At 31.7% G+C, this 27570-nt stretch overlaps 4 protein-coding genes across 9 annotated transcripts; 2 read left to right on the top strand and 2 right to left on the bottom strand.

Moving 5' to 3' along the window:
- The first annotated feature begins 461 nt into the window (after window positions 1-461).
- On the top strand, window positions 462-4218 carry LOC116770675 (uncharacterized). Of its 3 annotated transcripts, XM_061520748.1 has the most exons (5): window positions 466-1417; window positions 1495-1851; window positions 1971-2134; window positions 2295-2363; window positions 2511-4218. In XM_061520748.1, the coding sequence occupies exons 2-5, from the start codon at window positions 1575-1577 to the stop codon at window positions 2811-2813; spliced, it is 813 nt and encodes a 270-aa protein (XP_061376732.1). In that variant the 5' UTR covers window positions 466-1417; window positions 1495-1574; the 3' UTR covers window positions 2814-4218. The 3 variants fall into 3 exon arrangements, with proteins under 3 accessions (XP_061376733.1, XP_061376732.1, XP_061376731.1); XM_061520749.1 differs by having other exon boundaries at window positions 462-1851; window positions 1974-2134; XM_061520747.1 differs by having other exon boundaries at window positions 466-1851.
- Window positions 2999-3851, bottom strand: LOC133318778 (uncharacterized). Its single transcript, XM_061521012.1, has 4 exons — window positions 3848-3851; window positions 3547-3649; window positions 3318-3486; window positions 2999-3211 (listed from the first exon to the last, which is right to left on the bottom strand). The coding sequence occupies exons 1-4, from the start codon at window positions 3849-3851 to the stop codon at window positions 2999-3001; spliced, it is 489 nt and encodes a 162-aa protein (XP_061376996.1).
- LOC116770646 (tubulin-specific chaperone cofactor E-like protein) lies at window positions 4067-21415 on the bottom strand. 2 transcript variants are annotated; one of them, XM_061520746.1, is made up of 9 exons: window positions 21291-21415; window positions 20658-20959; window positions 15781-16035; window positions 15053-15555; window positions 14761-14860; window positions 6795-6979; window positions 5798-5929; window positions 5303-5402; window positions 4067-5076 (listed from the first exon to the last, which is right to left on the bottom strand). In XM_061520746.1, exons 3-9 carry the CDS (start codon window positions 16024-16026, stop codon window positions 4957-4959), a joined length of 1386 nt encoding a protein of 461 aa, XP_061376730.1. In that variant the 5' UTR covers window positions 16027-16035; window positions 20658-20959; window positions 21291-21415; the 3' UTR covers window positions 4067-4956. The 2 variants fall into 2 exon arrangements, with proteins under 2 accessions (XP_061376730.1, XP_032518094.1); XM_032662203.2 differs by lacking the exon at window positions 21291-21415 and having other exon boundaries at window positions 20658-21021.
- LOC116770790 (persulfide dioxygenase ETHE1, mitochondrial) lies at window positions 12720-27570 on the top strand. 3 transcript variants are annotated; one of them, XM_061520752.1, is made up of 6 exons: window positions 12720-12739; window positions 22898-23006; window positions 24876-25020; window positions 25499-25713; window positions 26108-26378; window positions 27164-27570. In XM_061520752.1, the coding sequence occupies exons 2-6, from the start codon at window positions 22923-22925 to the stop codon at window positions 27202-27204; spliced, it is 756 nt and encodes a 251-aa protein (XP_061376736.1). In that variant the 5' UTR covers window positions 12720-12739; window positions 22898-22922; the 3' UTR covers window positions 27205-27570. The 3 variants fall into 3 exon arrangements, with proteins under 3 accessions (XP_061376736.1, XP_061376735.1, XP_061376734.1); XM_061520751.1 differs by lacking the exon at window positions 12720-12739 and adding an exon at window positions 21677-21760; XM_061520750.1 differs by lacking the exon at window positions 12720-12739 and adding an exon at window positions 21683-22009.

The following is a 27570-nucleotide window of genomic DNA, read 5'->3' as shown; positions in this document are numbered from 1 at the left end:
TTTAAAGTAGAATGCAATTTTGCAATGCAATTAATTTTAGTGCACTCTAGATCTTTGTTATCATTTATGCCCATATCATAAAACGTGGTTACCAGTGTAAGTTCCTCTTCTAAGGGTTTTTCCATATCTTATTTTTTTCTAAGCTAGCAAACTTTAGTTGCAGACACAGTCATGAATACCCTCGAGCTCTTACTGATAGTGAACTCATATTCTTTTGTTTTAAACATTTTCCTAACTTAAAACAATATTCAAATTCATAGTCTTTCAAACAATTTAACGCTAAACTACTAATTATAATACAGAGGACAAATAAAATACTACACATTTTATATTTGTTTAATCCGTATCGTCACAAATTATATTGAACATGTACGCATGTCATATTCTGTATTTCATCTAATAAAAGACATTTTTTTTAAATTGAAGAAATAAACACACGTCTTGTTACAAGTATCAAAAAAGTTTCGCAAAAAGGATCTCACGTTGAAATGCCGTTAGTTCATAAACGATAATTGTTAAAAAAACATACATTTGGACAGACTTATATTTTTGAAGGCTCGTTAGTAAATTCCTCGTTTAGATTTAACAAACAGAGCTTGGTGAAACTGGGTCTAAAGTCTAAGGTCACTAAGTCCGTCAAAATATTTACGTTCCACTATTAAAAATGAACATCGCATTATTAAATGTCACGTTAAATGACCGGCTACCAAATTATTCGTTCTTGTTATAAGACGAACAAATTGAAGTTACAGCGTTTAATACGACATGTTTGCTACGATACACTACTTTATCACTTGATCGTATATATCCCTCGACACGTCACTTGTCAGCTAATGCGACCAAATTTTATATATCGTTGATTGCATAGATTTGGCACACAAAAAGGTTTCTTTTCAGTTTAATAGGTGTAACCTGTCAAAAATGTGTAGTTAATTTACTGGCATAACTTGTGTTCAAGTGATGAAAAGAGTACCTAATTTGCAATGACATAGAAAGGAGGGTAAAATTTTTCATCATATGAAAAAGAAATTTTAAATCACCTTATTAATAAATGCAATTAAATAGTCGAATATTACAAAACAGGTGCTGTTACTATGGCTACAAAAAATTAGGGGTGGGATTGGACGTTTGAGTTTTGACAACACAATAGATTAACAGTCCGTTAGTCATTTGACGGACCTCTGGGTCAGGAATTAATATTAATGGCTTGTCAAGACATTTAAACAGACATTAGTGCGTGGTGGGACGCTCGGTTCATCTAACAGTTCATCAAACGCTTTAACTAGACGTTATTTATTTAACATTGATTGGTGAAACAGTTTCTAAGACGAACGAATTGAAGTAGTCGCGTTAAACACGATATGTTTGCTGCGATGCACCACTTTATCCCTTGATCGTATAACACGTACGTTGTTAGGTAATGCGATCAAATTTTATTAATTGTTGATAAATAAAATTTTGGTCATTGATTTGACGCACAAAACACATTTTCAGTTTACTAGGTGTAACCTGTCAAACTCGTGCTGTGGACTGTGATTGTTATTTATAACATTTTATAATATATCTTATTTGCAATGTCCAAGAAAAGCCGTGGACCAAATTTTTCATCAAAAGAAAAAGAAATTTTAATACATCTTATTGATAAATATAAAGAAATAATTGGAAATAAAAAAACCGATGCTGTAACTATCGCTGCAAAAAATCAGGGATGGGAAAAACTAACTGAGGAATTTAATTTGCTCAGCTCTTTCTGTAGTAGAAAAGTAGATCAACTAAAAACATGTTGGGACAACTTAAAAAGAACTACTAGAAAAGTGAAAGCTTTAGTAAAACGGGAATCCCTCTTAACAGGTAAAATACGTAATTATTTCCTCTTTGAGGTTTATAAATTCATAACATACGCATTGTTCATCGTAAAGTATTAAAATCCTAAGAACACACACATTGCAATTTATATTTATTTTCTGGAGGAGGCAGGCCTGCTATAAATCCTCCTGGTCCATTGCAAGCACGGATAGAGTCTTTGCTAGGACCAAGTTTAGATGGGCTTGATAATGTATTGGACTCCGACAGCCATTCTATAGAGGAAAATGATACAATGTATGTAGAAGTTCTAGCAGAAACTGAAACAGAAGTAAGTGTTTTTTATTTTAAAAAAAAAATTATTTTTGTAGAACTGCAATTGTTAAATAAATACAATGCGTTATATAAAGAAATACAAATTTTAATTCATACTTGTTTATTGTAGGTAATGAATTGTATGCACATAAAACTTTTTTTTATTTCTATTCTAGGAAGACAAGGAAACTGAGGCTGGACCATCACAAGCACAAAAAGCAGAAAAAGAAAATTTACAATCAGACGTAAGTATTGCTTGCGTATAAATTACAATGATATTTTGACACTACGTCTCTTATATTAATATATTTACAAAATGTGTATGAACTACGGAACCCTAATTGTATCAAGTATTTTAATTTGTGTTAGCATAACTACCATCATTGTTTCAGAATACAGACAATAGTTGGAGAAATTGGACACCAGCAGCATTGAAGACCAAGGCGTCTAGTCCTCTTAAACGGAAAAATAATCCAATATCATCATTATCACCATCATCATGGCTTCATCGAAGAAGACAAAGAACCTCACTACATGAGAAAGTTTTACAAAATAAAATTGGATTATTAGAAATATTGAAACAAAATGCTCATAGAGAAGCTGAATTAAAGACCAAACTCCTCGAGGAACAAATTAAGCAGGAACTAATAAAAACGAAGATTTTAACATTGGAACTAAAAAAACTGCAACAGTAATATTAAATGAAACTTATATGTTCGGATTACGACGGGTTATTTTAATCGACGCATACGAGATCACAGTTGCTGCGAAGTAACCGAAACGAGAGGAGTGCGTTGTTAAAAATGAAAACAATTATATACAAGTTTTATTAGTAAACGGTTTTCGGTTTTATCCAGTGTCATCATTATATAGGGCTTATTCATAAACCCACTACCAGCCAACAAAACGCCATCACCATAGTGACCTCTTTCAAACATTGCAATTCTGAATGAAGAATTCCATATAGACTGGTCCTGACAACTACCAGGTCAATGGCCATCTTGCTATTAAGATCCATAATTTCCAAGTCTGCACTAGCAATGGCTTGGACATTAATTAACATGTATCTTTTGCGGTTACATATGGGTACAATCTATAGCACCCAGAGTTTTTGGAAACCGCGCTATATTATAAAAAAATAGCTGAACTGTTCTTTGTTCAGGTCTAGCGTCCGGAAACTTTATAAAAGTTCAGCTAAGAGAGGCTATAGTAGCGGTGACTTTATGAATAATTCTGTGCGCAGTTGACTTGCTCATGCCACAATTGTCACCCACTGTCATTTGTGTTGAACCAGTTGCATAGTATGTAAAAGTCAACAGAAGTTGGCTTATGGGAGAAATAGATTCATTTCTGTAACATAATTGAGTTTATAAGATTTTGCAGATATAGATTAGAAGAAATACCACGGATAGTTAGGTATATACTCACCGAGCTGATGGCTGCTCAAGTTTGTATCCTATTAACTGCAAAACACCCAGAGTAGATTCTTTTGGTACATGAAATCTCGTGCTAAATTCGACATCGTCGTATTCTACAAAGTAATCCCGCCCTTATTTAAATACTTACACGTTGTACAATATTATTTTAAAACGTCTAAATTAATAAAATTTTCGTTTCCAAAAATAAAATAAAGCACGAGATCCATAATGAGAAAGATTATAGAGTTATCACCAAATAAAAACTGCGATTGAAATTTGAGTTTTGACAATACTGATTAACAGGCCGTTACCCATTTGACGGACCTCTAGAGCAGGAATTAATATTAATGTATTGTAAGGACGTTTAAACAGACAGTGCGTGGTGGGACGCTCGATTCATCTAACAGTCCATCAAACGCTTTAACTAGACGTTATCTATTTAACATTGATTGGTGATACTGGCTGTAGGTCTTTCAAACCATTGGCGCTAAACTACTTATTATAATGCAGAGGACAAATAAAATACTATATATTTTATAATCATTTAATGCTTCTAAGACGAGGGTATCGTCACAAATTATATTGAACATGTATACATTTCATATTCTGTACTTCATCTAATAAAAGACATCTATTTTACATTGACGAAATAAACACACGTCTTGTTACAAGTATCAAAAAAGTTTCGCAAAAATGGCAGTTTACGGTGTTAATAGAAAGCATGTCTCACGTTGAAATGCCGTTAGTTCATAAACCATATATGTAAAAAAAAAAACATACATACATTTTATCCTTCCCCCCAATATTTCATCATTCTCTAATTTTACTATCACAGATGCTTGTATGATAAAAGCGATGATAGTCGTAGCAAGCTTCACAACAAATAAAAATAACATTCTGTTCCACAAAAAAAAATAAGTTAAGCTCTTTGTGAACAACTCTTTAATAGACATTTACTATTTAGTTAAATAAAATACCTTCATAAACTCAACGTGTTAGCAGCACTGAGATATGAAGTTAAAAAAAATTAAACAGTATTTATATCAGACTACCGTCATTGCCATGACTAAATACATTTTTTTTTTAATATTCTATTTAACATAGATATTAGTATTAGTGTTTTTCTCGGACCGTACATTTATAAGATATGCAAAGCTAAGATTTTTATATGAGTTACGTCACTACATATTGTAAAGAACATACATATTTTTTTTTATTTCTGTAGATACACTAATAAAACACTGATCTATACTTATTTAAAACCTTGATTAATTCTACGACAGTCGATGCAAAATTATTATGCGATTTACGAATTAAAATATGATTTATATTTTTTAATATGATAATAAAATTTTAACGAAAATTTAGGTTCCGTTTTTTGTTAATTAAGTTTTATATAAAAATGACGGTAGTTGTAGTTTTAAGCGGTTGAGTTCGCCGAGATCGAGTGTTTCAGCTTAGAGTCTATGATGATCTCGTCTCCTGACCGTATGTTGTAAGAGTACAGCTGTTTCGTTGGATACTTCATTTCCTCTGGACCCTGAAAACGGTGAACTGAACGTTTGAAAAGCGAAATGTACGTGATGAACTATATGAAGCCCTGAAAATTCGTTTTGCTATTGTCATTCTGATAAATATACAATGCAAAAGCACGCCAGTTTTGGAAACTAATTCAAGCTATGAATGACGTCATAGTTTTTAAAACTAATAGAGAGTGAAATATGAATTTTCTCTAATGTATATATGACGAGGTAAATGATTTTAACCTGCGAATCTCTTAGTTCCTGATCGACGTAGAACAGTCTCATCTTGGATGCAGGGAAGCCCGCCAGCCTCTCCAGACGAGTCTTAAGATCTGATACAGTTCTGCAACGATCAATCATTTATGAATTGAAAAATTATATCAATTAATTTTTAATAATATTTATAGTATTGAAACAAGGACTATGTAAATAGTATTTAAATAATAAAGTGATATTAAATGATTTTCATTTTCACACTACTGGGATTAGAATTTATGTTTATAGCGTCTCAGTTCCTTGTAAGTTGTGATAGTTCTTTACTACGTACAAAAGAACAAACTTATACAATACATGAATAATTTAACTTATAAGGCGATTCTGATGTGTATTTCAATATATTATTAATAAAATCCTTGGTTTGTAAACATTATTGGCCTTGCTTTAATGAAATTAGTTTCATAGCAACAATGTAATACTACCCTCAGTGTCTTTTGAAGTTCATAATAGTATATCTGATACCTGTAAACGTCTATGGTCCGTACTTCGCTGGTGTCGCCACAAGTGAAAGTGATCTGCACTCGTTTCTCTGGCCTCAAGTCGACCGACACTAAGGGGTCGAGCTTGCCATGAACACCGACCAATTCCCAGTACCTGAAAAACGGGAAAAATGAATAGAGCTTCAAGTTTTCAATCTATCTTTTATATTGTATAAAATTGCTCAATTTTTAATCTAATAATAGGGTAACAATGGCGAATGTGCCCATTGCTTTAATCCGTATTTACTAACGGACTTTTTTTAAAAATATTGAAGACGGTGGGTACTTGTTTATTTTGCTGAAATTTAGTTCAACCTGGGTTTTCTCATTAAATGTAAAATATACTCGTTTACAACTAAGCCGTTAGGACAAATATTTGTCAGCTAATTTCACTGGATATGGAATTATGGTTATTTACCAATAGTAAATTTACACCCACTATCTCCTTGTATATTCTCAATGTCCATTTAAGGAATTCTTTTTATTTATGGTGAGGTCAAAATGATAATTCATTATATATTTTTAATATAAAAAATCTCGGCTCGTTATTTCGAAGAAGGTTTCGCAACTTCAAATTTCGTTGGAGGCCTTGGGATGGAAAAAAATTGGCAAACAAATAAAAAGAGCTTGTTAAAGTAGTTACTGTTTCTTCCGACGCATTCTTGAGGAGTTCATTCATTAAGGCTTGAATAACATCATCATATCGAAATAATCAACCCATTAGAGCCGAGCTTGTATAGACGGATATTTTTAAAAGCAAGTAGTTAGAATCCTTCAAATACTCACTACATCTCCTAAACCAAAATGAATAAGTAAACATAAATTGTTCATGCGAGTTTTGGGTTCCGAAATTACATTTTTGGTTCTTTTTTCCACAAGCAAAAACGAAAAAAAATTTGCAGGTTTGCAGTTAACTACGAGATAATCTTTTATCAAATTTTAGATAGACTTATATCAGAAGCGTAAAATAATGAACAAACCTGTCAGGTCGATCAGACTCGGGTTTCTCCATGTAGTATCTGATGAAGGCCCTTTCTGCGGCGTCTCTCTCTTCGATCGGAACAGCCCCACCGCCATTGAGCGTCCTCACGTGCGGCAAGCGAGCCACCAACAGCAGACGACGCTCGTGTTCAGTAGACTCCACTCGCTCCCACAATGGCCAACCCTAATAAAAACCATTTATAAAACATAGGATTTATTTGTTTTTTTTCTTAATACTGATACTCTGCGGTTAGTTTTTGTTGAAGATAAATTATTATAATGACCTAATGATTTTAAAATAGTATTTTTTCTGTTATTTTTTTGGGTCGCTCGTCAATACTTAAAGGCTAAGTCATAGCATTATAAGCACATAAAAAATTATATATCAAAAATTAAAATCACGATTTTTTACGATTCTTTCATTTGTTTAATACATTCAAGGTTTGTTTTATTCGAATATCTGGATAACTTTAGACCGTTATAATTATAATATTACATAATCCTGTTTGTCAATGTCATCCATTAAATTGAGTGCGTCACAAAACAAGAATAGCAACCTCCCTTTGTTTTGTAACAGCGTGCGTTCAACCTTGCTGACTGGTTTATCCAGAAATGGAACGCGGAAAGTTTAGCTATACCTAAAGCACTGCGGAATAAGATAATCGAATAGCAAACACTCAAATTAGTATTAATAGAAGGACGCGGTAATTGCGAACAAGAATTTAAATTTTGCTGATTCACTTATAATTTTGAATAATAGATAATAAATGTATAACTGTCTTGTTATATTAATATCGGTGAGAAATTTCGATTGTGTTGTTCAGAATCTTTAAAATGTTTGATGTCATTTCAAGGACTTTATCGAACTAACATAAAAAGTTGAATAGAAAAAAACATGAAATCGAAATTAAGAGCCGGTACGACAGGAGTCATTTTTAAGAAAATTATGCATCATTGTGTTATTATTATTATTATTATCCGTTTTTTAGAAATTTAAAGTTCTAAACAGCGGTTTTAAATTATGGATTTAAAATAGTCAATCCGTCAATACAGATTTTAGTAAAATGATTAAAAATTCAAGGTTACTTATTTCTAGTTAGAAAACAAGACCAAAATAAAGAGATTGCATAACACATAAATATAGAAAAGGAAAGTCAGCTTCACAAGTTTGTTTGCTGTTTATGCAGAGCGAATCGGTTAACGTAAAGGCTACCAATATTCAGTTGGCTTGGTTGCGTATAAATTAACCGGAAACATCTGCAGTCGACACTTCCCGCCCGTTTATCTGTGCACGGGGAGCGCACACGCATGGCAACCCCAATTTATTAGTCTACCGTCATAGGTGGGGGAGGGGGCGATGGCAGATTTCCATTTAAGCGTACCATTCTGTAATGGAACCGTTCTGAATCATTAATCTCCGCGTAGTTTAGTGCAATGTTTATTTTATGGCTGTTGAAATTATATAAGTGTTTGTTATTGAAACCAACAGATAAATATTTAAAAATAGAATAGAAACATCGTACTATTGACCATTTGGAAAGAGAATTTTATTATAAATTTAAATTGTCACAGTGACCATAGACGTAGTATTTTTATAGTTTAGTTTATTCGGACTTTTGTTGTATGTAAGGTACATTAAGTATAATGTATCGCTCGTGGTTACCACAAAGAACATTTGACCCGACTGCAATTAAAGTAACACAAGTATAGGTCACCGGGCCGTTGTGACGTCAGAGCCTTCGTTTATTCTATAACGTCTTAGTTTTTTATCTATTAGAAACTTCTATCTTCAGAAACTTTATCCTATTTAATTTTACGCAATAAACTCATTGAATACGTACTAAAGTGTATGTTCTCAGACAAAAGACCCCGAGTAGTTTATACTTCATAGGTACCTTTCAAATCGAATCACTGCAGGGGTTTAACTGGGTCGTAACTCACAGTCGGTGCGATGGAATAACAAGAGTTTGAATCGATAAATATAATCGGAGATTAAAACTTTTTTTTATTAATTATAAACATGTATTATAATTAATGGCATTATGAAATAATCTTAGGCATAAATATTTTTAATATTAGGGCTTTATAAACGTAATAGGGTAGTTAATTAGTTTTGAAAAACTAATTCGTGTCTGCCCTATGACATAACTTATTTTTATGAACTATTTTTGAACATTATGGACACAAAGCGCGTCAAACTGTCATGGCGATTCGTGTTACGTCACAGGTTGCAAAACAAAGAGCTGTTTGGTCGAGTGGTTCACTATTTTACAAATTATCTATTAAAATAAATCACAAGTTTTTTTACATATAGTATAAATAATAGTACCTCAGTGTGAAACTTCAACAATGAAAACACTAAAAAATCTTTTTGTACATGCAAATTTCCAAAGGAAAATACAAATACGTTAAAAATGGCTACAATTTGCAAGACTGGACGCAAATGTAGCTTTGGATCCAAAAATGTATTTTTGTGAGGATCATTATATCGATCTAAGTTTTAACTTTCTTGCTATTAATTATGTTCTTTATATATATTAATTTAATAACGAACAAAATTTAATGTTCTCGATAATGAAACTATTTTTATTAATTTAGAACCCTTATTTAGAACGCTTCTCTAACAAACTAAAACTTTTTAACTTGTACTGATATTTTGTTACAGTTGTCAAGCAACATGGAGAATTACATTTAAGATCATGTCACGGAATTTATGTACATATATCATAATTTTGGATGAAATCAGATATTTGGGCTGGTAAATTTGACTGTCAACCAGGTAGGCAAATACGAACAGCCAGCTTGGAATGACCATATTGTCTAAAAAAACAAAGGATGATAACAGAAAAATGCTTAAACGAATCGTTTGAGAGCTGAATTGCCAGTACTAGTTCAGTTCAAGAAAAACGTCTGTTACTAGTCCACGTACTTTCTTATTTACTTATTTAATGTTACAATAATATTAAGAATAATAATAACTAGCTTTTGCCCGCTTACATAAAATATAGCGTATGTCATTCATGAATAGGGACAACACTTCGTGGCTGATTTGAAGCAGCTTTAAATCAGTAAAAAACATAAAGTGTGCAAGTATTTTATCACTCTGAACATTCAAAAACCTAATCACACCTTTTGTGGCGTGATTCATTGGGGTCAATTGATACATAAGGATATTAAAAAATCAGACAAAAGATTATATGCGCATGCGCATACACATCTTATTGATGGTGGGCGTGGAGCCAACGGTCACTGATCGGATCAGATGAATCATTTGAGACTCGTATGCTCCAGGTGATGAAGTTGTTTGTTGATGACAAAGATTTAATCAAACTGATTCATTTAAAGTTTTCATATCTCCGCCATTAAGACAGTGTTAGCTGGTACCGCCATACATCAAACACAATATGTACTCTAGGAGGATCGTTACAATAATTTAGAATTCACAATTTGGGAAGTTATGAAATTTACAAATCGCATTGAGGTTTAGTAACGAAATGTAGGAGAGATTTACGATTAAAAATGTTGATGAACTAATTTTAACTTACAATTTAGAGCGAGTGACGGTCGATTTGATTAAGTCTAGCCCAGCAGTCGTTAGGAAAAACCTTATTTTAGAGGGTCCCTTTCAGCGGAACAAGTCTGTGTCTAATGTATATATAAACATCCTTCATTTCATATACTAAATGTAAATTATATAATATCATAACATGAAATGCAAATTCATTAAGCGTTACCAGTTACAGAATATTCTAATCGCGTTTTATTGTTCGTTTACTAAACTGCAAAAAAATTAAATTCTTTTACCTTACCATTACCTTAAGCTATGTCGAGTTAAACGCTTGCATTTTATATTGATATTCGAGAATATTTATTTCATTATGAAAGTCTTTCATTAAATTTTTCTAATTGTATGAACTTGAAATGAAAATTAAATATATATTGCAGTACAAAGAATTACTTTATGAATTCTTCTCGGACTTTGAATGAACTAAATTATGCATTAATTCCAAAGTATCCATAATTTATTTAAACCCACTTTAAAACTTGCCTTTAAAGGTTTCTATGAAGTTTCAATTTTTTCATAGCAATGGCTTTAAACCGTAGATCCTATTGTATTACTCTTGATACATTTAACTTTCATTATAAACGCCATACGATGAGATTTTGTTTTTATGTCAAGGTCAGATCAGGCGGCTGTCGATAAAACGTGGGGGAACTTTCACGCAGAAAATATTACGTTTTTCCAAGATATGAGAGTAGAGATAATCTTATTATATAGAATATAGTATAGATCCTCATTATCTTTTTACGCGAATTTTTGTTTACCCTTAGTACAAATTTTTCAAATTAATTTCAAGGTAAAGTGAAGTATTCAATAATAATATAGACTCAGAACTGAGACGTGTACCGTTTGATTCATAAAGTATATCCTTTTAAAATAATTTCCTAGCCAAAGCTCGGATAATTTTATATAACTTTAAAACAAAAACTATTTGAAGCTTTAAGATTGAATACAGGATCCTTAATAGGAGTTTGCAACCTAAACTTAAAACAGATAGTTTAAAGTTTTTCACTCTCATTGCGTACATGATTGTACTAGCTTGGTTAAATGAATGAAACACTGAACACGGTCTATAGTTTAACCTTGTAAACTTATAGTAAGCGTAATTTTTGGTATTTTTTTGGCAGCTACGCCAGCTGACTGAATATCGACCTTGGCATAGGATAACGGTTTCATTGTGGTCGGTAATAAAATCACTTGCGCTGATGTGAATAGGTCAAGGATGCGACTAGACGAGACGAGCTGATCTCAAAACATATAGTAATTTTTCTATACTTCGATATAATTCCATATAAATAACATTTCGTTTAAAATTTTAAATAAAATGAACGACAGATTGTGTATTTCATAAAATATTGATTTATTTTTGTAATTTATTATTAAAACATTCAGTTATTGTGAGGCTTGTTAATTCAGATATATTATTTCTTCATCGTCTTACTTGTTTTCTAGAACAAATTTAAATAGGTCTCGTTTGAACTCCATTAATTTTGATTCGCATTTTGACAACGACGATAAAATTATTCAGACGAATTGGGTACCGACAACATGAATAAATATGTATGTGACTTTTATTCATTTAACAATATATATGTACGTATTAATTGGCAACACTTTATTCAGTAATAAACGAAAAGAGGATCCTGAAAGTATACCTACTTATTATTCGACTATTTTGTTTATACGGCCATGTGCAATACCGGGATTTTAAAAACAAGGCTCTTTGTATCCCTCGTACAAGCAGCACTTACATTACAATAATATGAGAAGAAAACGTAAGTACAAGTAAGATATCAAGACATTATCTTTAGCAGGAAATTAGCACAGCAAAGTAACTAGACCATCTGACTAATAGCATTAGCGTAATACTTAAATATAAGGCAATTGTCTATGGACTACGATGCAATGCTTCCGAGATGCGAACGTGAAAGGATAGTAGAAGGTCGACGACATTAATATGTATCGTCAGCATTGAACCGGTCCATTAAGTGAGTTTACCTTAAAAAAATCTTAATTTATTACGCATACTAGATAGTATAGGCGTGACGTTGACGTTTGACGTGACTTACTAGTTGTTAGCACAAAATTAATAACCGATGTGAACTAACCGCGAATGATTCATTTACAACATTATTGTGAAACATCATTATATTATATTCTTTTTAACCGACTTCAAAAAGGAGGTTTCTCAATTCGACCGTAAATATTCTTTTTTTTTCTTTATTTATTTAATAGTCTATCTTCACCCTTTCTTTAATCGTGTCATTATATTGACTTTTGCAACTTTTTGACATCTTTATGACAATATCATTTAGACTTGACAGAATTTATTCCTAATTTGTGTGATATTGAAGTATGAGGTACTTTTGAATTGTATTTAATGTAAGTCGTCGTGGTGTGATACGTTTTAAGAGACGCTTCCCCAAAATAATAAAAGTACTTATTACTGTAGTAGTAATGTAAAATCGTATATTGCTCCTAATAACTCCGTGTTAAGTTTGTAACATATCATTTAAAACACATGCAACACTCTCACGTAACCCGTAGCGTGACGGTCATTTCGAAATCGTACCAAATTTCTATTTATAACATTTATTTTAGAGTCCAAAGTTCCTTGTTAAATATAAGGGACAATGCTAAAGGGCAATAAAATATTCAAGGTTTTTTTTTTAATCCACATTAATGACTTACCTTTTATACGGCCAATTAATTTCCGCATACGACTCGTTGGACCGAAAATTATTTACATAAATTTCGGTAACATTAAAAACTATGTTGCTACGGCATTAAAATGTTAAACTTTTGATTTCTATTTGATGTGTTACATGATGAAACTACGTTCTAATATACGTTGTACGTTGCGCAAACGCTATGTGGGGCGTCTCTAAAACCGGGAGACCTTCACCTACATGATGGATCCCGAGGGACTCGGATAACATTTTTATACGCCACACAATGTTAGTTAAATAATGTAATGATAAATTCTTAAACAGTTTCTGAACGATTGCTTGTTTGTATTCTTGACAGGTGTGGCGGTAAATGCACTTTGACACAACGTTATATAATTGAAGTATTGACAAACTATCTGAGGATGTAGATTGTAAATAAACAAATAAAATTAACTTATTTATAACCGACTTTTAAATTGGTTGTGATTTATTTTTAATAGCGTAGGTACATTAAAAATTTTAACCTTCCCCCAACATAAAGAGATTGCAGATTATATATTTAAAACTGTTTAATTTTATTCGAAGTAAAGCAAAGTAGTGTATGAAAAAAATATGGAATATATATTAATTTATCGATAATCAATTAATATATCGATAATCTTACAGTCACGTCTTAATTCTACTGTTGGTAGTGTTTAGTGATGTAACTGTTGGCGCTGGTGATCAAGTATGCAAAACGTTAATAGATACAATGTATTACGTCTCTGTAGCTATGAGAATATATTTATACCATATGCTTGGTAAGATAAAACTTGTTTCTAACATCTTTATAAGGCGATCAAAGACAAACATATCCTTGTCATTATATTATGTATTGGTGAATATGGCTAACATTCGAATGAGTTAGAAGTAGCTAGCTAGTTAATGTTTCCTCAATTTTCCTAGACGGATCCGGGTGTGTTACTATGTCGAAGCGTTTGTTTTCAATGCTCTTATGTATAATCCCATTGAAGTTTTTTTGAAATCTGTTGATTGATTTACGAATTAAAGGCGGTAAATAATATTTATTATGTAGGTATTTGTCTTAAACTTATAAACATTATGATATAGAATGACATTATAATCATCGGATGATTGAAATACTGGAAGAAGACATTTTAGTTCCAAGAATAAATCAGGAATGCGGGGCAAAACCCGGGCCAAAAACTAGTGTGATGTAATTTAAAACGTAATACATTTGATATAAATATACATATATTATACGCGGTACCAATCGCTAGCTCCGAGTTTGAATTTATCTCATAAATTTCAAGTGATTGTTTGAAACCAGAATCCTTGATCCGTATACAACATACATTCCGACTAATGTATTGGAGAGTACATTTTAATACAGTACCGTTAGTACGAGTTTCAATCGTTTACCTAAACACGGACAGTTTAAACATTTTGCCTTTCATATCTCGTAGGATGTACATGCGTTACAGACGATGGATTACGAAGGAGATACGATCATATCTGTTAATATCACTATTCAAAATCATTCTAAGGGTATAGTTGCTTCATCATAATATGCGTAAGACATAAAGCAATATATTGAGAAATAAACATATTTTACTAGAAAAGTTTTGTTTGACATTTTTTGTATTGTTAAATAAATTTCTATGCAGAATTAAACTCGTTATTACACCACAGAATCTTTGATTCTATTTAACTATACGTTATATTATAACTCACCTGAACTCTTAAACTCTTCAATGCTGGAAACCTCGCAAGTCTATCGACCTCGTCCCACGTGGTAAGAAGAGTGTTGTTCAAGTTTAAGAACCGCAGACGCCTTAAAGATAACGTCTACCTTAATTTGGACGTAATTTTAAATTTTATCTCAACAGATAATTGTACTGATTCAATGCTAAATGGATTTGACATGAGCTATCAAGTATTAGATATTATGGAAACTAATCCAAAAAATTTTTGTTCTACTACAAAATAACATTACCTATAATGAGGGTAGTTTTAAGTTACTTACTGGAAGGCGTCATGGCATTTCTTATTCCCATTGCTGTCATCACATTTCTCGCACGGGTCGGGCTCGAGCGTCGTTATGGGGCAGTCGTTCACCATAAGCGTCTCCAAGTTAGGGAAGGCATAACCCAATTTGGATATTTCCCGCCAGCTACTGACTGGGTTACCAGAGAAATGGAGTTTCTTCAGCTGCTCATGAACCGGTTTGGAAGTTTCGACGTTTAGCCTGGAGCAACCCTCACAGACGTCTTTCTCATCCACGTCTTTGGCGCTCAAATTGACGTACGAATACTCGTTAAGACTCAGATGCAGCTCTTCAAGAGCTGGTAGAGCCTTAAGGAGACCAAGAACACTCTGCCAGCCGACATAAGTAGAGTTTAGGACGAGATTACTGAGCGAATCCCAGCGCTGACGTAGCGTCTGAGCAGCTTGTATCTGGGCTGAGAGTCGGTTGAAGCTTAAGTTAAGAAACCGCACACGAGGCGTCTGCTCCAACACAGCAAATACCTGAAATGAAGTGTATTCTGAAGCAAGCTATCAATTATCTTTCATCATTGACGTTAAGGTTTCTTATATTTTAATTAACAGCACAATAAATAAATACCAAATCACAAATTCTTTGATCAAATCAGATCTCGATACTGCGTCATGAGGGACATCGAATCCCAGTCGTTCGTTAACCTATCGTGCTTGTGCCGAGTCAGCGAATCAAGCAATCAATATATTATGTACCTCCTTCCAGTCAGTCAGCTTATTATTTGCTAGATCAAGTTCCACTACATCAGCACATTTGTCAGCTAAGGCACACGCGTCACCAGCGCAGTCAATGTCGCAGTCGTTGAGCACCAACAGCGTCGGTACACTGAGTCTCGGCGATCGTTTTGGCACAAATATGGCCACCGGCATGTCGTCTATGGGGGGATTCACTTCACCCTTAGCCCCATACTTCCGCTCTAAAGCTTCCAGCAGAGACGGCATTGTGAACTCCTGGTAAAAACACATCATTTATCAAGCTACGCAAAAACTAAAACATTCCATATCTACTATAGAGAGCGCTAACGAAACAATTGATTAATACTCAAATTTCTTTGTTAGTTTAGAAACGTTAGGAATCTTTAATGTAACCGTGTGCAATATATCCTTCCAACAACACATAATTCCGCAACTGAAATACTTATGTACGCCGATTTGTAACGTAAATAATGTAATAATAATATTAAAATAATAAAAGCTTTATTATCAATCTAATATTATCTACAGTGCAAGGGCACTTTTCGTAATGTCGATGTTGGTCAACTGGTCAAATATCAAGGGTAAATACACGATTAAGACTTTTTACACTTGGGGAAGTAGTTTAGTTACATTTGCTCAAGTTATGTCCCTTTAAGAATTTATTCAACCACTTATTTTGAACGCTTCGACGATTATAACAGCTTTGTGCTACAGTTTATTACGAAAATTAATGCTATGTAACTGGAAATAAACTTAATCGCAAAAAAAGATACCAAATGTTCCAGAATATTCTACATCGATCAATAGGACACTTTCAAACGTCTCTAAGACTTATAAGTCTCAAATTAAAACGTCTATTAGACTTATACCTTGCATAGATACGCATTTTTAGGACGGCTACAATTTTTTTTACCATAGCTATTATAATGGCTTGAGATATTATTTCATAGTCGCCATGACCTACCACAAGTTGCGGTAGTTTCAAATTTGGCTAAACTGTGTCACAATACACTTGGTGATCATAATGAAATATTTGTGGTGACAATACACCTAATGATAATTACACGTTAAGTTAAAAATATTACGTAACCAAATAACTTTTTAATTTGTATCCGACAGTTTTGGTAAATGTGCATAACGTGACCAATTAAAACTTAATTTAACATAATTTAAAGAAAGATTTCAATAGATTTGTATACAGACCAAATTGTTAATATGAATAATTAATAAACGACGTACTTTTGAACTAATTTATCAAGTACATAAATATTTCTCTGTTCATAATTTAACGTTCAAAAACATTTTCTTTCAAAGTATCGTTCGCCAATAAATAATATTCTAATTTATGTGACTTAATGCACTGTTTATATAATATTATTTTATTGCCCGATAAGCAGACACGTGGCGTGAATGTGATTTTTTTTAAATATAAAACTATAGAATCGTGTTTGAACGCAATCAGTATTATTGTACGTTCAATTGAAACATCAAAACGGACAAGGTTATTGTGGAAAGTGAATTAAGAATGTTTGCTTTGATTATAAAAATTGATTATGAAATAAAAAAAATATTTAAATATTATTGAGTTTATATATATATGTTTATAATTATCTATTATCTGCAGTGTTTACCTATTCAATTACACAGATGAACAATGGTCCTTTCATTAATGATTATAATCTTCGTGACTGAGTGATGAGACCTTCAAGTTAAGTTTCAATATTAATATAGACACAAGGATTAATATATATATATATATATATATCGCAATATCTTAAAAAAGAGGTAATACATATTTATGTTTACTCACAATGTGTTATGTATGTAAACAACACTTTAATTGTGTGTGTGTAACTTGATGTTGTGAGCGACACTACATAACACTCAGTCGTAGCAATTTTTCGTTAACAAAGAGTCTGCAATGTTTGAATGGTGCTTTAAGAGAGACGCAAAACAAAACATGAAAAAAAGTACTGCTTGTTTTAAGCACAGACCATAGACTATAGAGCAACGAGATCTTATATAAATACTAGAAAAATATATATATATATACAATCTATGGAACGCAAATTGTATATAAGTATTTATTCACATAATAAAACCGCAAATAAACCACACGATTTCATACGAAATAGCGTATTATATTACTAATTTTAAAGCCGGATATTCAACTTTATTTCTATGTAAATAAAATCTAAAATATAATGATTATCTTTTTATCTTATCTTTAGATTTATCTAACAATACACGGCACTCCAATTAGAGGAAGGTAACAGGGAATTCTTACTAAATGTCTTCCTATGCCAATTAAAAATAATACTATTATTATGACGGACACGTTATATATTATAGAAATTGTACAAAACTTTACACATTTATAGCGTTATTGAGGAAAATTATTAGCATGTGAAAACATACGGAACATTCAATGAAAGTTTTCTAATGATATAAAATTAATTAACAAGGCGTTACGAATTTTCACACTCGATTAAAAAAAAACATTATTAATCAAACACTTATATTAGATATAATATTTCCATGATATATAAATATTATTTGGACATTAATATGTTAATGTATATTAAAATTACACCCCAGGCATTCGATTATATTTTAGTATATGTACATTTGTGTCATTCGTGGCTTTCAGGACATCGAGGGTAGTTGGAGCCAGACGGGGAGTAACGAACTTTACATGTCTGGAACTCTAATAAAAGATATTTAAATATCTTCTATTTCTTGCTTTAATTCATCAGCTCTATTGTTGCTTTAATCTTTATAAAAAAAGGTTTATTTCTTTCAATATCCAAAAGTACGAAAAATGTTTTTTTTTGAAGCACTCAAATGACCTTCATTCGGTCACACATTCAAAGAAAAACTTGTTTAGTTCATAAAAAAAAACTCCGATAGTTCATTGAATACACAGCACGTGTTGAACCAAAACAAAACTGTGAACAATTAATTGACGTCCTTCGTACGATAAAAAAAAAACAACTGCGTATTACTGTGAAGTAGTGTTGATAAATACAACAATATATATATTACGTTTGAAATAAATGTAACAATTACGATTTACAGATAAAAAAAAATATATTAGATAATTATAAAAAAAAAATAGTCAATTAATTCAGATCATTAAAAAAAAAATTGTTAAACACTTCAGACATAGATTAAAAAAGTGCTTTTGACTTTGTTTTCGATAATAGATATATAAGTAGATTTAGGTTATTCAAACTCTTGGGAAATATTAGCTAGAGAAAAAAAAAAAGAAGAAAGTCTAGACGATTTGGAATATATAAACACAGCTTATAGAAACTTCAGTGTTTGTAGATCCTCGGAGACATTTTATTGTTTATCATAACATTATTTTTTTTTCATTACATATAGAAGAAATAAGTATATGATCCAACCCATAAGTATTTTAATAGAGTTACAGATAATGATTTATTATATGCAAATTTTCACTTGGGACTTCCCAAACTATTACGCGTGTATCCCATGACGAAAATAAAATGTTTAAACTTTATCCCAATGAAGAGGCAGTTTAATAAGTGACAAAACAAACATTGGCTTGTATACAATTTGGAGAAGGTTTATTTATTAACTACATAAAATGTATGAATATTTTTCTTATATTACAGTACCTTTATAAGAATAAGCGTCGACGAATTAAATATTCCTAAGTTCTTGCTATTTTCTACGAAGATTTCTTAATGAAAAACTCATACTGTCTTTATGTACAGATGTTACAAAACAATCAAACAACGTTCCTATTACGATTTCGCATACTTAACCTAAATACTAAACGTTTTCAAGTTTCTTATTTTAAATCTGAGTTTATCTTATTGTATTTTTATATAAAAAATATTCACTATATATTTTGTCAATACTCTCAAGTAGGTAGGTACATACGTTTGAAACTTATTTTTTTTTTATAGAAAATCCTTGAAATAATCGCTAGCGAAAATTAAGGAAACTACGCATAGTAAATGCGAAGACATTGTTTACATTTTAAATGACACATCTTTAATAACAAAGCGTAAAACCTTTATACGATTTTTTGCGTATATTTTAACTCGATGCTGATAAATTTCGATGTTATATAACTCCGATGCCAATTACGAGATTGAGAATATAGTGAAATCTGTTAACTACGTTGTCTTGCAATATTTATAATCCTTCCATTCAAAATATGAGTTGGAATTAAAACAATGAGATCATAAGCGATCAAGTATTGAACGGCTGAGTTTCGCTCACACTGTTAGCAAGGACGGCACTATTTCTGAACGAGTTAGGAAATGCGCGGGAATATTACGCTTAAAGATTATGAAAAATAAAGAAACAAAAAATATATATATACAAGTCCATTCTTTTATGTAGATAAAAAATGAATTTCACATCGGAAGTTATAAACTGGGCCACGGTCGAAAAATAGTTATGTAGGCATTTGCATGTTTAGTTCATCTCGATTTTATTTACACAAATCACTTAAAATTAAAAAAAAATAAACAACTCTTATTATTAATATAATATATATAATCATAAATGCCAGTTATTTTCTACGGCTATTAGAAAAATACTAATGAATAATTTATTGTTTGATACACCTTACGCAACAAATTAATTTTAAATAGAATTTAAAAAAAACTAGTTCATTAAACACGTGTTTGTTCGATAAATTAAAAAAAAAATTGTCACGTTTGAATATTATAAAATAATGTATTTCCGAACAAAATTATCTACAATAACAAGGAAACTGTTCTAGCTATGAGTTATCCTCTTTATATCGGATTTCTTTTGTTATCTATAATGCACTATTACAGTATCTAGGAATCGTAGGTGTAGGTTGAAGATAAACATTGCTAAAATATACTTACTCGGTTGTCCTTAGATTGGCAATGGAATCATTTATATAGAATTGTCCAAATAATAATTTTTTGATCGAATTTTCACTTGCACATTACAATCGTTTTAGTTTAAATTTTTTTTTTACCGAAACTGGTCAACTCATAAACAAAGAAAAAAATCAAAATATCGCACTCGTTGTTTTGGTCCTAAAAGATTTTCGGTTTACAAGCACTCTTGAATATTACAAATTATGAATATTTTCACTGTATATCAGCTGTTTACATGTTTTGCAGATTCGTTTCAAAGGTTGCCATACGCTCCTTTAAACGCTCTGAAACCAAATGACAAGGGAATGTTTACAATTCACATCAATACATTGCACAGACGCAATATTCCAGTTTTACGCACACACAAACAGCTCTAGTGTGCATAGCCAAGTATCGACTGGTGGTAGGGATCGAGGTCAATGACGTTACAAGAGTCTTGCTAGAAAGAAAACCCACTTTTCTAGTACGAAAATTGAAAAAGAATTTATTTTAATAATTTGGAAATATTTGAAACTAGTAGAGATTTTAAATATAAGTGTTTATTAAAGTTTGTAATGATTTTAAGTTATTACAAATTTTCTACATAGATTTTAGTTTATTACATTGTTAGCTTACCATGTGATCGTTGGTTTTTATCTAAAAAATATAGGGACAATAAATTTAACATGTTACATTATAGTATTGCTTAAATGTAAATTATTTTTACATTTTAATTTTCCATTTAATTATTGAAATCATGGATGGCTCTTTGTCAAAATAATGACGTGTTTTATTATTAACCAGTATTCTTAGTATTAGATGCTATCGATGTTTCTAAATTATAAACTCACAAATACAATTCTGTGATTTTAATTTGAATTAGAAAATGGATATACATTTTTTGATAGTAAATATTTGTAATATTGATTTTGGAAATCACATTATTAATCTGTGGTTATGACCATTTTTTATCTGTGTTGTATTTTTAAGTAAACCTATCGCCTATCAATTTGACATTTGACATTGACAATATCAATGTTTTAAAACAATAACATCGTGAAAAAAACTGATAGTAAAAACAGATATATTTAAGCTTGTAACATTAGGTATATCATTAAGTGTGCATTCATATATGTAGAAATAATATTGTAAAGCATAAAACCTGATGAAATTGGACAGTGTTTGGATATATTCAATTACGTAAACAATCGTTGCTAAGTCCTGATAACTGATAACAGTGCCATATCGAATTCTGAATTATTATTATAAGAATTCGTCTGATAAGAAAAAAATTAAATTAATCAAGTAATGGTCTTGTAAATAATTCGACATAAGAATAAGAAACAAGTTTTTAAGTGAGTGACTTGTAAATACTTTTATTAATAAAAAATAATTTGATAAACAATTTTTAGAGTTATAGAGTTATATATAATATATTGATTATAGTTCCTACATATTTACGGTTTTAATTAAATGAAGATACTGTATAAGTAAAAACTTCTTAACTAGATCATCTCTAGTGTATGATGGTTTCAAATAAATTTCCCTTACTGATACAACAAGCAGGTCTGTGGTAACCCGGCCCGGATTACCACAGACCTGCTTGTTACATATTGATTTTAAAGTTATTTCCTTTTTTGTTTTGGAAGTTCTTTAACACCCTGTTCAATTCTATTGAGTGAAAATTGTTGTAATTTGTATGTATAGTACTTATATTAATTATATTTAACTTTATATTAATGTTACATAATAACACATTTTCAAGTTTTTGTTAATATGTATGGAGAGGTTAATGAACCAGTATTTTTCTTATTGTTTATTTCATATTTGGTAAAGTTTTTTTATATGCATACTAAGAAATGATGATAAAAAATCTTATATTTTTTTATAATATATGATTAATGATATTCTTATAATGAGAATTGCTGAATGACTAGGAATAATCTCATAATGCATATTACACTGGCATTATGCCGGTAATTCATTATTAATTTCCTAGAAACGTCCATATGTACTGAATATTCAAAATTTCTAAACAAATAATAGAATAGAATTGATATTATATAATAATTATTATATACTATTATGCTTCATCCGCCGGCCTCGGTCGTTTAAAGCTTCAGTACGGACTAACGAGTCATTGTTTGTATTAACGATAAGCATAAATAAGGCAGTCACGAACAAACAATAGTATGTTCTAACGTAACATTGTGCTGTGTTGTGAAATAAATGCTATCTTTCAGGATACCACACAAGATATAATTCAGTATGTTGAAGGTTGTGGCGACTTCTGACATCGGTAGGAGGTGCTTGTCCACTGGGATGAAGAGCTCGGGACTATTTTTTAGACAGGTTTATTTTTTTTTTATTTTGATAATAACATTTGTGTTTTTGAACGTAATTGTTGTGTATTAGTTGTACTTGCTCGGTATTGTCAAATAATGTGATGTCAGTATAATGTGGGTAGATTAATATATTAGGTTCCGTCACTCAGTCTCGCTACTTACATAATTGGACTATAATGATGGATGCGTATGAGAGGCAATAAAATCCCAGAGGATATTTGTGCGTGGTCCAGACCAGACATATTTTTGTATTCGCGAATTTTAAAGCGCGTTGTGCTTCTAGAGCTCACGATTCCTTCGGAAACACATCAACAAAGACCATGCCATCAAGGTCAATAAGTGTTACGAGCTCGCTAACGAACTCACTAAGAACAGGTTTGTTGTAAATTTGTACGCGGTAGAAATAGGAGCGAGAGGTATAACAGACAAACCTCTCTTTAACCTATTAAAGGACCTGGGCCTGTCCAGAACAAACATCAATTAATTATTGGTACGTGCTCCGAAGGCAGCCCAAGTAGATACGTTTCAAATTTGGTTAGGTAGAGAGAGAGCTTGGACGGTGGAGGTGAGCATTTAACGCGCGTTAGATAGGAGTCCCTTAAACCTACACCTCGGTGGCAAGTCCCAGGCACTGTTGGAGCTCCTCTCCCTGCAACGCGATCGACCCGCCACCCGCAAGATGAATCCATTAAATGCTAAGAGGTTTCGACTCATTTTCCTTTTAATTCGTTTTGATAATTAATTGAGTTATTTTTTTTATTGAATGTATGCAATTAAAATAAGCAGGATTTAAACCTAACCTCGAAGGATTGTTCAGTACGAGTTGCTAATAGCATATAATTATTGAATTTTAAATAGAAGATTTTATTTTAATTGTGATTTAAATATCGAAATGTTGTGAAAAATATATATTTAAGTACCAATGTGATCTCTTCCGAGACATATGTACTTTCTAAGAATATTTAAACACCACTGACAGACGGTGAAGGAAAACATCGTGAGGAAACCTGGTCTTATAATGTCAAATTATAAGATTGAAATCGCCAACCCGTCTTGAGCAAGCGTGGTGATTAATGCTTTAACCTTTTCCACGTGAGAAGAAGCCTTTGCTCAGCAGTGGGCTCCGATAGGCTGATGATGATGACGTTGATGTTGTGAAATATAGTGTTAAATAAAAAAAATATGTTTAAATTTAAAATTAATCTTCAAAGAAAAGTTTCTCTAGGTTTCATTTAAAATATACATAGCTATTATAGCAAAAATCATTATTTATTTATTATTGTTTATTTGATTTATTATAATAATATCATGAAGTAAATTATATTTTTAAGGTAGTTGGTAATATAAGACCTTTTGTTTGTGTTTCGTATGTAGGTGTTATTCTTAAATAACATGTCCTATCTATATTACTACATAGATAGTATATACCATCTATCTACAATCTATAGAAAGTCTTGTCCAACCAATCTTTCTATATATCGTTATAAGATATAATAATTTAGAAAATGTTTTGTTAAAATAAATATAAATTAAACTAACAAATATTTCACTTGTATATAGAAACTATATAATTTTATTTTAAGTAAAGTTATGAACTTTACACTGTTATTCACTATGTACTATTTACAATCACACACACACGCATACACACACACACACACACATATATATATATTATGTAATATGTTTGCGTATGTGTGTAATTATTATGAATAATTCAACTAACAATACTTCCAGTATCAAATCTCTAACCCTAAGGTTATCTGAACGAGATCGCTTTTGGGCGACGGCTGGCCGGTTGTTTAGTGTATATTTTTGTTTTTCTTTCTTGTCCTGTGAGTGGTGTATATTATATTACGTCGGTTTCATATGCCAGCTGTTCGACACAGCGAGCAGCACGTATACCTACCTCCTGGGTGACACCAGCACCGGCGAGGCTGTCCTCATAGACCCGGTGTTGGAACACGCTGAACGAGACGCTGGTCTGATCAAAGAGCTCGGTTTCAAGCTGTTGTATGCGAGTGAGTTTAATTAAATATAAGAATCGTAAACATCGTATAACCACATATGGATAGGATTGATTTAATTCTTGTTAATTTTTTTTTAAACATCGACCAAAGACTAACACTTTAATTTTAAGCTAAGATCAAGCTAAGTTTGACAACTCGTACATACTTTCAAGTTGCAAGGAACGTTTTAAGTATTTATATAGCTCAGAATTCTGCCTTGTGGATGTGTCTATGAACGTAAATAAATTTAGTTATTGCTTAACCTATTGCGATACGATTTCCTTAATCTGATAGCTGTATGTGAGCTGATAGTGTTTTTATATAATAAATAATTACCTCTACTTGCGGTTTAATATCATGAGTTTTGAGAAACTAACGTAATAATAGATAGATGCTATAGCTAACTACTCCTAAATATTTTCATCTTATTTACTATATAAATAAAATCAAGATGTTTACATAAATATATTGTTATAAAATTACTCGCCAGTGAACACACACATGCACGCGGACCACGTGACTGGCACGGGAAGACTAAAAACCTTGATACCCGGCTCGAAGAGCGTTATAGGGAAGGCGTCTGGTGCCCAGGCTGATATACACCTGGATGACCATCAGTTGGTCCAGTTCGGAGGTCAAGAATTACTGGCCGTGTCCACTCCGGGACACACCAATGGATGTATAACGTATATATGCCATCAGCAGGTAATAGAGATTTTAAATATTGAAATGTTCCCAGTTTAAGGACCTTAGTAAGGTCCATATATATATAGCCCCCACAAAATTTATTGAGTAAGAATGAAAATGGAACTAACAAAAACACGTCAATGTTTTCATTAAAATTTGTCGCCAAAGAAATTACTGAAGAAATAAACAACTGAAAAACATAATAATGGGATAGTCACAAAAATGGGTGGTGAATATTATTGGTTAATGCTTATACTTTATTTTTATTCGTTTAATTGAATATAAATTAAGACGGATATCGTGGCCAAAAACAAAAAAACATTAAGAAAGATGTCTCAAGGTGTTCAAACCACTTAACTACACGCCAGTACAACTGTTTGTACGACTCTGACGTCTGTTTAAAATTCTCCAGGGCATAGCGTTCACGGGCGACACCCTGCTCATCAGAGGCTGCGGCAGAACGGATTTCCAGGAAGGTTCCCCAGAAACCTTGTATAGATCCGTCCACGAGAAGATATTCACATTGCCCGGACATTACACGCTCTACCCGGCGCACGACTATAAAGGACAAACAGCGACATCTGTTGACGAGGAAAAGAAACATAACCCGAGATTGACGAAAACGCTGCCGGAGTTCATTGACATCATGAATAATTTGAATCTACCCTACCCTAAGATGATTGGTGAGTTATATTTCTAACTCGCAAAGTAGAAGGAGGTTTTATAGGTTTGTCTTCAATGTCTGTGGGGTCGTACTTCTGAAACGGATAGTCCGATTTCGATTCGGTTTTGGTCATTTGAAAGCCAGTTTTCTCGCTTATTGGCTTCCCATTTCAATTTGTCAATTGAACAAAAAGAGACAGATAGGTAAAAGTTTTTACACACACACACACACACACACACACACACACACACATATATATATATATATATATATATGCTGTTTATAAAATAAGCTGTTAATATGAAATTACAAACAGAAACTTCAATTATATTTATCAGGTATATTAGTGAAAATGTTTTTGCAGTTATAATGAAATGACTGGTTTATAAAATTCATATCAATAGAAAATTCACATAATTAAAGCAGACAGTACTATACCTAACAGGGAGCGACATTTTGATGGTTTCAAAAACCATACAAGTACTATCAGGATGTAATATTGTAGATGTGACATTTGTTGGAAGAATAAAGAAGAGTTGATTATTAATTTCGTTTCTGTCCGCCCGCGGCGCCACTGTCTTTTACCTTGTACTTTTGAATTTTGTCTTCTTACCAATAAATAGATTTTTATTTAATTATATCTGATTCATGCAAGATATCAGTATACTTAAAAATCAAGAATATATATATAGATGTATATGTAACGAAAACAGGTTTTTATATACCTCTATGTGTTTCAATATATTCATAGCGTTGTCACGTAATAACAATTTTTACTTGAAAATATTATATTTATTGTTACAGATAAAGCAGTTCCTGCGAACAGAGTGTGCGGTTTGTATTAAATAAAATAATATATTTTTATCAAAGCACTTACTTTGTTAGCTGCTAAGTTCCACTCTACCTGTTATAAGCTAACATTGTATGTATGTAAAATTTTCCTGTAAAGCGATACGTAATATCTAAATAATATTAAAATATAATGAGGTCATATAGTATTTATATTCAGTTGAACAATACTTTTTTTTTGTACTTAGATTCTATTTGTTACAAGTTTTTGTATGATAAATAAGTATTTTTAATAATAGAGTATATAAGTTAAATGAATTGTTAATAAATTTATAGATATTTAAAATATGTGTAATTTATATATTTTTATAACGAATTATGTGATGAATGCCATTTGTTTTAATAAATATTTATTTTTAAAA

This window comes from Danaus plexippus, chromosome 7 (genome assembly GCF_018135715.1).
Source record: "Danaus plexippus chromosome 7, MEX_DaPlex, whole genome shotgun sequence".
Lineage (NCBI taxonomy): Eukaryota > Metazoa > Arthropoda > Insecta > Lepidoptera > Nymphalidae > Danaus > Danaus plexippus.
This window is presented reverse-complemented; position numbering and strand designations above follow the sequence as displayed.